We start from the raw sequence: 13980 nt of genomic DNA, 5'->3' as shown, positions 1-13980 counted from the left end.
TTACATAAAGACCGAGCTTGTGCAAAGACTTGCTGGGACCTATTTTAAATGGCAGGATTTTCTGTACTGGTGCTCGTATCGTGACTACCCTCGTAGGATTCAATCTCAGAGTGTGTAAAATCAGCTAAACCAAAAAAAAAAACCAATAACCTCATGCAGAGCCATTGCTGTTCTCTGCTGACCTGTTTGTTGTTGTCAAAGACGTGTTCCTCGATCTCCTCCTCTAGCCGGTCTGCTGCCCTCCTGACGTCCTCCAGGATCTCATCCAGCATGGACAGAGTCTTGTTCTGGGCGAGAGCGCTCTTCACCGCTTCCTGCTGGTGCTTCTCAGCTGCCACCAGCTCCACATACTCCTGCTCTTCCTGAAGGGTGAGAACAAACCCACAGCCAAGTGTGTGTGAGACAGGACAAGGACATGCAAACATATTAACAGAGACAAATGTGACGACATACACTCAGGCAACACACACACAATAGCTTACAGTTCACACACCCAGAAAATTCATATTCGGATGCACTCAAAGGACATAAAGGATAAAAATCACTCTTCACTTAAAGTCCCCATGAAATGAACTCCTATTACTTTTACTTCCTGGAAAACAGAGTATCTTTAATGCTGACCTCATACTGCAAATTCCAACCAATAAAACCATCACAGATTTTTGAACAATCCTGCCCCTCCGCCTTTCTCTCCCTGACCGATATCCCATTGGTTTAGACTTTTGAATGATCCCTCCCTGTGTTATGTCCTGCCCCGACATCCTGTTTCAACAGGAAATACATCAAATCAAGGAAGTAAAGATACAATTTTATTGGGGTCTTTAATGTCAGGGCAAGGACAGACAAACAATGAGATGAGATGTTTGAGTTGTGCAAAGTAATACTATCTCCACACACAGTTATACAAACAGAAACTTCAACTCTGTGTTGTGGACCTACTCTTCAGTCCCCTGTCTAAAAAAAATGAAGGCATTCTTATGAAGGCAGTCGTTGTCTTTGCCAAGATGTGAATGGTTCTATTCACTACATATACATAGTTATATATAGACACTTTACTTACTTTAGATTACTATCATGCTTCAGATCAGGAACACTATTCTATGGTCATTAATACTGACTTTGTTCCCTTACCTTGGAACAACCTCGCCTTTGTCTACCATCTGATATTTTTTGTCTCATCTCTCCTGTCCTGTTCTAGTCTAACCGAGGAAATATCCATGAAATACTTTTGACCACCATGACTCCCTCCATCTCACCTTGATGGCTGCCTCCCTGAGGGCCTCCAGTCTCTGTCTGCTGCTCTCCTTCATGTTGACCACATCCCTGTAGTCTCCCTGCAGCGCCCTCTGCAGGCTGTGCACCGCTTGAAACACCAAGCGCTCGCTCTCATTCAGCTCCCTCTGGAAGACCTCCAGAGTGTGCACCTGAACACAGGCAGGGAGACGCAGGTCATCAGTCAGAAAACAGCAAGATATCTGACATCATCTCTCACTGAAGCCTGGTACACACGCAACATTTTGAAACACTGTAGGAGACATACAATGTACATATCTTCAGCAGGGATGGGGATTTGAAAATGGGGCAAAATCAATGTGGACAACATAAGGAACAACGGTAGAATGGTCATTAATCTTACCAAAAAAAAAAAAAGAAACTCTGCTTGCTTTGGCTTGAAAAGCTCTATCATGGATTTAACAAGAGGCACTTGAGCTGCCTAATGTCCCGCTCTAATCACCATGATATATTAAATATAACCACTTATGCTAATGAGGCTATTAATTAAGCTAATTAATGCATCAATTAGCAAATATGTCAACATACTTATCATCACATAATTCATGTGCGGTATTAATATGAAATAGTAGTTTCAAGAAAATCAGTTTTTCTTCATTATTATGCAAATGTATGCAGCAAGGTGCTCCAAAATTTAATCAGATCATATACGTTCAACCAGTGTTCTGACAAACCAAGCTATCACTCGGATTGAGCTACCAACATGATGATGTGTGCATGCACAGTGTGTTTTAAAGGGTGAAAAAACATTCCAGAAGACACGGCCACTATTTCCACAGAAATTAGTAGACCTATTTGTAAAAAAGAGAACGTGCTATGAGAATGTGCGCATTTCAGTATCTCCATGGAAGCTTTACACCATGCCTATTCTGATACATTTTCCTACCCAACAGGATGGGCTACCCTAGTCTTAAGCACATTTATACAGGTAGTAGCCCATTCTGGGTAGGTCATTACGAGTGAGAAGCTCAGTTTATCAGAACTGAACTGAACTACTGGTAGCTCATCCTGAGCAGGCAGCACAGACTGAACACCGGTCGAACGTATGGTCGGTCGTATGGTCGGTCGTAACCTGTGGTGTAAGTATGAAGTTTCTATCATGTATTGTTCTTCAGTTATTGTGTTCACAAGAATGTGTTGACACACACACACGCACACAACATGTACCATGATGGCAGAATGAAAAAACGTAGCTAAGTTGTGGCAAACAAATCACTGCACTGGGATACAAACAGAGGGTCTTTGCTTTTGTTCTGAGCCTGGTTCCCTACCTGGAAGAGCCTCTCGGGTTCTGAGAGGGCCCGGTCTCGTCCGACAGCATCTGCTGCGACTGCCAGCTTCCTGACCACCACGTTCTTCTGCCGCAGGAGGCCCACCAGCCGCTTGCAGTTGCTGGCCACCCAGGTGTGGCCGTGTGTGGCCCCCCGGCCCCGGTGGAGCTTGATGGCATGCTGGGCCACCTGGTCCTTCTGCAGCACAGCGAGTGCCCCCACCAGGCCAAGGCACAGCAGTGAACACACAACCTGCATCCAAACCTCTGTGTCTGTCTTCACTAGGGTGTGGGGATCGATACAGAGAAGCAGGTAGACAAATGGAAAAAAAAGACAGCGAGTGAGATTATGGCGGATGAGGCATGGGAGAGGGAACAAGAATGAAAAGAGACAGAAAAACGTCAAAATGCAGTGACTAAGGAGAGGCAGCAGGAGGAAGAGCAGATGTCAGGAGAGTCGACAGCACAGGCAGCGACAGTGTTTCTTGTTTTTCCCTCTACCAAAGGCTTCATGTGACAGTGTTAGATAATCTTATTCCAATACAATGTGAGTGCTTTTGCTCTTGAGTGCAATCTCAAGAGACAAGGCTATTGTTTAGACTGGGTGTGGTCTACACCTGAACAGCTTTGCCAACTAGGTTGCTGACTGTGTTATCTGTTCCGGATGAAACACACCTGCATACAAGTGACCTGTCATACTTTCAGGTTTAAGTGGCTAATAGTACCTTGTAGCACTCCGTCTAGTACACTTGACTTGAATGGGCATGTCACTGGTATGAATTCAAATTTGTGCAATGCTTGCTATTCTGCCAGCACTCACTATGATCTTCATCCATGCCTTGAACACAAAAGACAAAGCATGAAGCCAATTTGACAAACCTTTTTACTGTCAACTGCATGTCCTCCCCATCCTGACAAGTCATGCACTTGCCCATTATCATTTTACTACACATGCATAATGATTGAATCCTACATTGAATGAATTCAATTTAGATCCAGCTGAGTCCGCACCTTTGTGAGCATGAGTCAGGCTGAGTGATGTTTACTTTCCAAACCACTCCTCTGTCCCTTTCCGTATGACTGGACTGCAGCTACTCCGCTACTGTTGCTATAATCAATAGCACCACTGTTTAGAGCTTGCCTGCTGAAAAGAAAATGGGCGGGCACACACACACACACACACACACACACACACACACACATCACAGTCATTATAATGACCTGAGTCCCCCTAAAATGTTCAGGTTCTTCAATATAAGTTCCTGACATTTGATTACACATATTTCCAACCCTTTATGCCAGACAGCAGACAACATTTTCATACACCAAATAAAGAAAACTCTACATGCTCTCTATCATTATCTTTTATTCTATTTCTTGCAGGATTGCTCTATGGCCACAGGAGTACTGTAAGGGCACTAAGGACCTTTGCACTTGTTAATTTTGGTTGCTTCTGAATTTTTGGTAATCTAGGAACTGAAGCTCATCCTATTGATGCACACATTGTAAACTGCTCTGGATATGAATATCAGCAAAACGGCTAAAATGTACATGTAATGTAAATAGGATAAAATTGAAATGGAAATGAGATTAATGCCTAAACTGAAAATCAAGACAATTCATGATTAGGTGTGTTCCATAGGGCAGATTTTATAGCACGTTTACCTCAGTACCAAGTTTAAAACACACGCACGCACACATGCACACAGTGAGGGATTTCAGAGAGACTACATGGAAGTAACGTGCAGTGAAATCATTATTTTGTACAACGTCCAAAACACAGATTAGAATTCAATGGGAATTACAATGCCAACAGTTTATAAACACACCGCGTAGACGATAAATAACGGAGGCTATAGCTACCTGCGAAATATCTGCACTGTCTTGGCTCTGAACTCCACTCCACGACTGAAGAAGGGAACAATCATGCTGTTGTACCACACCACCACCACCTCCACCCCTCCCCTGCCACATAGCTGAAGCCAGCGTCGGGGCAGGCGTTCACTACTTCTGGACGACCAACTTCATATTTACTTCGACGGCTAACCGCCGTTAACGTTAGCGCTAGCTAGGCTCCGTCTATCCGGTAAGTAACGTTAACTGTTGGAATACGATCTAGCGTGAAACACCAAGCGAGTTGAAGCAGTTTTTGTGTTAAATTCAACTTGTTTTCTGTTCTGGAGCAGTGTCTTCGCTAACTAAAGCTAGGTTCAAATTCCTGAGAGCTGTCAGACCAGCTCCAGCCAGCTGAGTTGACATGGACTTCCATGACACAACATTAAGCTAACCCTAACTTCGCTAACGTTAGCGAATTAGCTGTCGCTACGTAAACTCCGGCAACTTGTTTGGAAACGAGTCATTGTGGCATGTCATAACGTAGTAAAATGGATCAAAAATTTAGCGATAGTTACAATATTTCCTTTAGGTTGTCGCGAAACGATTATAACTTTGATCATCTTAACTTTACTTCCGAAACATGTCTTTATCTGATTTGATATGGGAGTTGTAGTTTTCAGGTGTGTTTTTTTTTTAGCTCGTCCGTGTCAAGTGCACTAAACTTTGACAGCGTTAGCGAGGTTAATGATATGTCGAGACACCTAAATGGTTGCATACAAATCATAAAAGAAATACGTTAGAGTCATGCAAGACCTTTAGTAGTTTAAAGTAATGTTTACATCCTTTGGTACACTCAAATTCACGTCTTTATATCGTGATACACCGGTGGTGTGATGCGTAATGTGATCTTTTTAACTTAAATGGGTCTCGGTAAACTAAGAAGTGCTTTGATTACTAATCAAGCAAATCCATTTGTTGAGACAGTTGTCTGTACTGTGTAAACATTAACCCAAGGGCATCCAAAACACAAGGCCTAGGTTGTAAGCAATGCTACGGAACTACAATCCCCACCATTCAAGTGTCCTACAGTAGCGCAGTGCTTTTCGCGCAGGCGTAGCAGGAGTAATTGGATATCAAGTTGGCCAAAACAGCGGGTGATAAAATGGTAGGTAAGATCAAAAATGACAAACCCAGACCATTTTTAGCCCTGTTAAACAAGTGCAAATACTGATAAGTAGTTCGATGTACGGAGTGGGGACACTCAGATGTGGGGGAGCGGGGTGTCCTCTGCTAAGTGTCGCATTGTCAGAGTGATGTGTCGTTCACTAAGGGAATATGAGGGAAATGGAAGGTCAGTTGTTGGTATTTTGAGATCGGACACCCGCACTTGCGGCACGTACCTTTCCCTTTTTGGTATCTGGCCTATGCTGCCCTGGGTTAGGAGAGACAGCCTGCTGGTTCACACGCCCCTGCTTTGGAAACTGGGTCGCCAAAGACTGGCCTGTCACGGTGAATTGCTGTTTGATCATCGGGTGGGTCAGGTCTGCAATTCTGCAAAGACGGTGCAATTCTCACGATGGCCATCTAGGTTAAATTAGCACGCCGACGCATTTCTTGTAAACAAACGGAATCTTGTGGCGGTGCATTTGCAAGTAGCAACGTTTTCCCTAAAAATAACTTATGCCAATACATAGCAAGCTTGTTATGGTTCTTTTACTTTGTGAGTTGCATGCACACATAACCGATATTTTCAACAGTAGTGTTCTTGACACTTCAGTCTGTATTGGCGGGCCATTTAATGAGTATGCGCATCTAACTGTTTTGTATACAGATGGATGACAGCAACAAGTTTGCAATAAATAATTTTATCATGTAAATGCTAAGCTTGCACTCAGATTCAAAGCTTCAGAAAGTTTATGGGTGTCTATGTATGTGTGTGTGTGTGTGTGTGTGTGTGTGTGTGCATGCATGTGCTATGCAAACTCCACATGCTTGTCTTTGCATCCCTCCCATTTACTTGTGTGCGTGATTTGTCTCGCAGCACAAGCTGAAGTCATCACAGAAGGACAAGGTTCGGCAGTTCATGTCCTTCACACAGGCAGGCGAGAGGACAGCCGTGTACTGCCTGACACAGAATGACTGGAAACTAGAAGTTGCCACAGACAACTACTTCCAAAACCCAGACCTCTACTATAAAGAATCCATGAAAACCTCTGTGGACCGCAAGAAGCTGGAACAGCTCTACAACAGATACAAAGGCAAGCTGTAGGGATCAGCTTCAAGTGTCTGTTTTTGTGTTTCAGAACTGACGTGCAAAGCAAGACATGTATTTATACCAGCGCTGTCTTGTTCGTTTTGTGTGTTGCACTTCTCTGCGCTGTTTTGCTTACTCTGACTGTCTTTGCAGACCCCCAGGATGAAAACAAGATAGGCATCGATGGGATCCAGCAGTTCTGTGATGACCTGACCCTGGACCCGGCCAGCATAAGTGTTCTGGTGGTGGCATGGAAGTTCAGAGCCGCCACACAGTGCGAGTTCAGCAGGAAAGAGTTCCTGGACGGCATGGCTGAGCTTGGGTGAGCAACAAGTGATACGGTTGGTGCCACACACGCCACAAACCTTGACTGTTGTTAATGCAGCGTTAAAGCCACAATTCGTTATTACATTTGTTAAATGTAAACAAAAGGGTAGCTACAGCCCTACACTAAAACATTGGATCAGAGACACTACAGCATTCTTAAAACTGAATGACACTGCTCCATAAAAAGGGTAGCACTAGGTATCAGCTTAATATGAGTTTTTAAAGTTAAATGTTTTTAATTTGTTGTTTCCAAAAAAATTATGAGTCTCAAACAGCATTTTCTAACCAACAAGAATTTCAAATTTGGATATCTAGTCTAGTCTAGTTTATGTATATTGTCCTTTATCACAAGATGTCTCAAAGGGCTTTACATACCATCATATACATGTTATATACCACTACATCAAATATTAATACTACATAAATATGTAGTAAACTTATATTCTAAGTTTATATAGTCCGAAACTTCAGATTGGGCTTTAAAGTTAGGTCTACCAGCTCCACAGTTCATAGCATGTACAATCCATCACTGTATAATTTTACAATAGTAGGATTTTGGAAATCTGATTTTGTTGTCTGTGTGTCCTCAATCTCTCCTCCAGCTGTGACAGTCCTGAGAAACTCAAGGCGATCCTTCCCAGACTAGAGCAGGAGCTGAAAGACACGGGGAAGTTCAAAGACTTCTACCAGTTCACCTTCAACTTTGCCAAGAACCCCGGCCAGAAGGGCTTAGGTGAGCATAGACGAGCCGAGCATGTAGGAGAGGGCAGCGAGGTTAAAGCTACAAGAAAAGAAAGCCCCCATGTTGGCATTGCACAGCAGTAGTTGGAATATTTCTAAATGAAATAGAAGAAATAATGGTTTTGACATCATTGCAATTAAGTTTTTTGTTTGAGTTGAGTTTGTACTGCCAGGTAGCGCTGTTTGAGAGAGACTTCACCAAGTTGGTGTTGTTTTCCTAACTCAGATGTTGAATTCCTTTGGGACAGCACTGATGGCTTGGTTCCCTTGGTGGTGTGATATCTGTGTCCTTTTCCTTTTCCAAAACATTGAAATTCTAATTCTACTTTGTTCCCCTAGACCTAGAGATGGCCGTGGCTTACTGGAATCTAGTTCTGACAGGTCGCTTCAAGTTCTTGGACCTCTGGAACCGCTTCCTACTGGTGAGTGTGGAGCCCCTGAACAAATTATGATTTATTTTATCTACCAAGATTTTTTTATTACCTCCGCCAAGGAGGTTATGATTGGGCCCTTGTTAGTTTGTTTGTTTCTCTGTCTGTCTGTCAGCAGGATATCTCAAAAATTTTGATTCAATTTGGTGGACAGATAGGCTATGGGCCAAAGGACAATTTTATTAGATGTTCGCGGTGATCATAATCTGAGATTTCCTCTGTTAGACGATTATCATTTTTTAGCCATAACTTTTAAACTAATGGAGTTAGAGTCTTGATTCCAAATCCCTTCAGGATTTTTCCTTTTAATCTAAAATTCAAGTCATAGGAATGACAAGTTTTGAGAATTGCTCAGCATTGCCTGAGGTTTGCGCTCTCCAAGTGCCTTCTAGTTGTCAAAGTGAAGATCTGCAAGAGCAAAACACACTATCTGTCCTTTCCCATCTCTATGTTCTTTTGACAGTATTTCTGCTGATGATAATGTTGAACTCTCACTCTGGTCCTCTCCCTGTTCTGTGTTCAGGAGCATCACAAGCGGTCAATTCCAAAGGACACATGGAACCTCCTTCTGGACTTTGGCAATATGATCGCAGATGACATGTCAAACTATGATGAGGAAGGTGAGCTGATGAAGTCCCTCAAGATACAGTTCAGTGATTAGCTCCATGATGAAGCCGTGTCTTGCTGTCAGGCCCATTAATTAAACCCAAACAATCAATGGATACGTTTGAATTCATGCTGATAATTTAGTCTTATCCTGATTAACTCAGTCTCAGACAATGTCATGTAAACACCTTTTTTTTAAATGTATTTGTCCGTAGCCATAGCCTTGACCTTAGCCTGATTTTTGTGCATGTGTCAAAAAGTCCCTGTTGACAGTTTGTTTAGACAATCAACACTTGTGTGCTGCATGAGTACATTACGGCGTCTTCTGCAGTGAGAATAGTGGCTAAGTTGCTTTGTAAGCGCATCAATGCCTTCTGATAAAATGTTCCAACAGTTTTCATCTGATATCCAGATGACTATGGGTTGGATCTCATTGCATCACGTCCTTCTCTGAGTAAACTATCAAATAAGATCATGTAAACCTGGTTATTGGGCGGGAAATCGAATTACTTGGACTTCACTCAAACTACCACTTTAATCTGATTACTCAAAGTTACTTAGTATTGCGTGTAAGACTTCTTCTTCATACGTATGCGGCATGCAGTTGTTTTTTGTTGCCTCTGGCCCAATAGAAAGATTGAATGCAGCTGCGCAACCAGTGCAAAGCAGCAAGCTTTCAACCTTTTCTTTTATTATTATTATTCGTATTGTACACTCAAGTATTTCCTCCACCAGTGGCAAAGCAATAACTACAAAAACAATAAGAGGGATGTCGGGAAAAGGGATAAACACCGTAGATAAGGATCCAATGTGGGCAACCTCCAGGCCAGCAGGGGGCGTCTGTGGATGCTTTGGCAGAGGTCCAAACCACCACATCACTAGACTCTGCTTGGATGAATCATGTCATTGTACTAGATAACTTGGAAAGGTAACTAATCTTGTGTTCTCTTCTCTCTCCGCAGGGGCATGGCCCGTCCTCATAGACGACTTTGTGGAGTTTGCTCGGCCAATCGTGACAGGGAGCAAGCGCAAAACCATATAGTCTCCGTCCCAGCTCCATGCCATGGGTGGAGTTTGTGTTTCTCCCAATTTTCTTTTTCTTTTTTTGACTGAGGATTTTTATACACATGAGCCAAAAAGAGACTACTTCTCAATAAGCCTGTCTGCAGGTTGTCGGTGAGATTGTTCTTCCAACTGAATAAGAGACCTTGGTTGGGGAGAGACCTGGGACAGCCAGTTCAGAGAGGAAAGTGGGAGGGGAAACAACAGGAGAAGAGTGTTTTGTTTTTTTTGTTTTTTTTTAGTTTGCTGCAAGTGGACTGACAAGGAAGGACTTTGGAATTGCTAAAGGCAATGATGGTTATCCTAATATTCCTCACTCATGAGCAAACCACAAATGGGTGTGGCTTAGAACCGCTGCTGTGGACTTGGCTCGCTTCCTTGCACCCTCCTTTCCTGCCCCCCTGGCACAGTGAAGAGGGACAATAACAGAAAGTGAGCTTTCAGCAGAAGCAGGTGATCAAGACGCAGCAGGATGTGGCCTCTCGCATTGCCAAATGTGAATGGAATAGGATGTTAAAATCTGCATGTTTTTGTCAGCTAGCGTTAAGCAGTGCCATGGAAGTTGCAGAGGATTAATCTACATTATTTTCACTGAGATTGAGAATGTGTGGCTCTCATACAATCACACGGAGAGCAGAGAAAACGTGTGCTTGCTTGCCATTGTGTGTTTGTGTGTATGCGTGTGTTTTGTGGGTTCAAGGTTCTGCCTCTTTACGACATAATGTTAAAAAGTTCTCATTTGGTTTTACTGTTATGCGAAGAAGTTTCGAAATGACGATCCACTCTTACTGAGCAACAGTGTAAAAGTTCAGATCCACATTTTGTATTCAGATTGAGAATTGGACAGAGCAGCATGCTTTTTGAGCTCAGCACCAGCAGATACACTATTGCTGCAGTTCTAAGATACTGCACCCATAGGACTAAAAAAATAGATAGAGCTTTAGAAGAATGACAATATATATCTGAGAAAATAAGAAATTAAATTTATAATCATCATGAGTACCTGAGAAGCATATGAGATCCTCAGTTTTTACAACGCTACTGCGTTAATTTTTAGTTCAGTTTGGTTTTGCAGTGTGTAAACTGTTGTACACAAGGAGGAACTGACTGGCACATTGACTGTTTTCTAATATCCAGGTGATGTCTTGTACTTGCCAACTCTACAAACTGCACTGATTGACACTTTTTATGTTGTTGTAGGTCTTTTACCAGGCAGCACTGCACACAGCTACAGAGCTATTCAGTTTACATGACAGTAGGTTTCACTCACATCCTACACTTTTTTTAAATGAACGTGTACATCCCAGTTAGTTCAAAGTATTTTAACGTTTTGTTTACACTGTTTTCGGAGTTTTCGGTCTGTTGCTTTTCATGGATTCACAACTAAGTCCACACTGTGGTGTTAGCTAGCGGGGCAGTGGTGGCATGTGAAGAGACCATTTCACTACTACAGAGAAAACCATATCTCACTTCAGTAGGATTATAAACACTTGAACAACTCTGCATATGCTAAATGCATTCAATCCTGTCTTGGCTAAAGCGTGTGACATAAAATAGAACTCAGGTACCAGTAGTTCTCTCCGAGCCTCAGTGAGCAACAGGAGGCTTGCTGTAGTTACATCAGTGTTTGCTATGTTCTCTGTGCTAAACACCAACCAGCCACACTGATGTTGCCCTGCCAGTTGTTTATTTGTTGCCATGGATACACTGGGTCAAACCTATGCTGTGTCTTGAAGAGAAACAAGGGGTGACTGAAGTTATACCCCTGTTGTACAGTAACATATGCACCTAATTTGTTTGCCCTGTCAGCGGCTAACTACAGGGGAAATAATTGCCCTTTCTGTCCGTTAGGTTGACAGAATCAGAGTTCTCTCATTTACATATACATACCTACGTCAGTCTTAAACTGGGGGAGTATGCAGGAATGTAGATTTTAAGAGGTTGGCAAATCAGGTGGGAAGGCAATTATTTTTTATTACGCCTACTGTCAATGGTTTGATGCAGATGAGGTGCGGAGAGACCAGTTCTGTTGTGACTGTTAAAACAGTCACTCTACAAGCTGGAAAATGTATCGCTCATTTTAATTTAAGTAAACAGCCAGTGAGATTTGTTTTGATCCACCGAAATATTTCAGGTGTTTCTGACTACTTTGCAACTTTTCTTTTCAAAGGAGGTCTGTCCATCTAGTACAAGGCTGTGTACAAATTGTTCAAGACAGCAAGACTTTGTGAAAACTTTCCCCAGTTGATTGTAGTTGACTTAAGACCAGAGAACGTCTGTGGTTCTGCAGCAGGGAAAGGCGACATCCCTCGTTGTCCTAAAATGGTACATGTGGTACGTTTTTAGTTGTCAAACGTGTTGTCAACTGTGTTTCTAGTCATATGCAGATCATTCTTCTCAAATCAGTATTATTTCCGCTGGCAAGAAAAAAATATTGACAGCATATTATCTTTTGTCATGGAGGCATACAGCACATTGTTTTGGCAAAAGAAGGTTGTCAATAAAGCATGTTGTTTTTAACAAAGTATGGCATCTGTATTGTATGTTTACAATCTACCAAGTATAGCAGTTACACCTGACAACAAATGTGTTCTTTGTTTTCAGAAACTCATTTTCATGTGAGTTGGTTGGAGATGATGAATGCAAGTGTAATAATGTGTTACTATATGCCCCATACAGCAGTGGTTCTCAGTCATGTCCCATCAAGGCTCAAAAGTATGCAGGTTTTCATCCCATCCAAACACTACACCCACTGATTTCACCAATTTGCACACCTTCAACCAGAGATAAGATAAGAAAGGATATTATATACTCAATTTTTCCCTGTGGGAAAATTTGTCTTCGGCTCCAAAAGTGCTGTTTCTCAGCCAAGTCCTAATAGATTAAAAATAAAAATAAAACTCATAGCATAAGTGTATATACTTATCACACACACACACACACACACACACACACACACACACACACACACACACACACAAAAGTATACTGTTGACATACAAACACCATACACACCTCCTGTCACATACAGCTTATTAGTGACATCTATTACATATCTAGTGACAAAACAACTAGTAACAACAACTGCCCAGCTAAGAACAAGTAAACACATCTAATATAGATAAAAGTGACTCAGTTATCTGAGTGTCAAAGTAACCACCTATTGGTTCTGTCTATTCCTCTGAGCAACCAGAGAGAGGGGGAACTAAACAGTGAAATCACCTGGTGTTATGATTGGTTGGAATGAAAACCTGCACACTCTTGGGTCACGATGGCACACAGCTGAGAGCCACGGCCCTACAGTGTGTGTGTGTGTGTGTGTGTGTGTGTGTGTGTGTGTGTGTGTGTGTGTGTGTGTGTGTGTGTGTGTGTGTGTGTAAAATATCAGCATGGCAACACTTGACCCCTATCAGGTTGCATTCCTGCTGCATCTCATCATCATCATCATCAGCTCTCCTGGTAATGCTTTGTCTCCTGTTACAATGAGTACGTTTAGGGCCACATTCACCAACACAGTAAAATGAAAAAAAGACTGAAACTGAGAGAAAAGAATGGGTTGGACCAAGATGAGGCAGTGGGAGTATGAGGGGTGTGGATAGGAGAGTTGAGTGATTTGGGGGATTCGATGTTGACAGACGGCTAAAAGGCTAAGGTGTTGGGTGAAGATGTGGATTGAAAGAACGGAAGGGAGGTGACTCTTGGATGCGGTGCACAGTACAGGAGATTAGCTGTGTTGACAGGATATGATTAATACAAGAAGTTTAAAATAGTGGGGTTAGGATCAGAGAGAGTTGAGCTTCAATGAAGGGAGGGAGGGAGGCAGGCAGGAGCACGGGGCGGCGGCCGGGCCGGGATGATGCTCCATTCTTACCCTCCTCCCATGGGGCGGCATGGGTGTCAACAGGCTCCAGCAGCACCAGCTGACGGACTTGCACTCCAGCCCAGCAGCCCATTAGCATCCCCCCCCCCACAGGCTGATCTGTCCAGCCCCCACCGCCACTCCACACCCAGCCATCCAGCTTTTAGGCTACGAAGCTCATGGAGCCATGGGGATTGCCTTTTTAGGAGACACCTGATCACAGCTGAACTCGCTGCCGCCCAATACAAAGAAGCTGCGGCTGATAAGATGATGCATGCGTGTTTGCGTGTTTGTGTGTGTG

The 13980-nt window shown here is 42.9% G+C and overlaps 2 protein-coding genes across 4 annotated transcripts in view; one reads left to right on the top strand and one right to left on the bottom strand.

The window, feature by feature from the left end:
* The window catches only part of slc9d1 (solute carrier family 9 member D1), a 32298-nt gene that overhangs the window by 5931 nt on the left and 12387 nt on the right, over positions 1-13980 (bottom strand). The window contains exons 2-4 of the mRNA XM_071904472.2: positions 2565-2845; positions 1257-1424; positions 183-362 (exon numbers count right to left, since the gene is read on the bottom strand). Of these exons, the coding sequence (XP_071760573.1) occupies positions 183-362; positions 1257-1424; positions 2565-2845 (629 nt within the window). The remainder of the gene's footprint in view (positions 1-182; positions 363-1256; positions 1425-2564; positions 2846-13980) is intronic.
* dcun1d2b (DCN1, defective in cullin neddylation 1, domain containing 2b) lies at positions 4435-12324 on the top strand. 3 transcript variants are annotated; one of them, XM_071904474.2, is made up of 7 exons: positions 4435-4649; positions 6441-6657; positions 6807-6975; positions 7583-7713; positions 8061-8143; positions 8676-8772; positions 9721-12324. In XM_071904474.2, the coding sequence occupies exons 2-7, from the start codon at positions 6483-6485 to the stop codon at positions 9798-9800; spliced, it is 735 nt and encodes a 244-aa protein (XP_071760575.1). In that variant the 5' UTR covers positions 4435-4649; positions 6441-6482; the 3' UTR covers positions 9801-12324. The 3 variants fall into 3 exon arrangements, with proteins under 3 accessions (XP_071760575.1, XP_071760576.1, XP_071760574.1); XM_071904475.2 differs by lacking the exon at positions 4435-4649 and adding an exon at positions 5408-5568; XM_071904473.2 differs by lacking the exon at positions 4435-4649 and adding an exon at positions 5543-5564.

Source organism: Centroberyx gerrardi, chromosome 1 (genome assembly GCF_048128805.1).
Source record: "Centroberyx gerrardi isolate f3 chromosome 1, fCenGer3.hap1.cur.20231027, whole genome shotgun sequence".
Classification (NCBI taxonomy): Eukaryota; Metazoa; Chordata; class Actinopteri; order Beryciformes; family Berycidae; genus Centroberyx; species Centroberyx gerrardi.
Note: the sequence above shows the minus strand (reverse complement) of the source record. Positions and strands in the feature narration are given on the sequence as shown.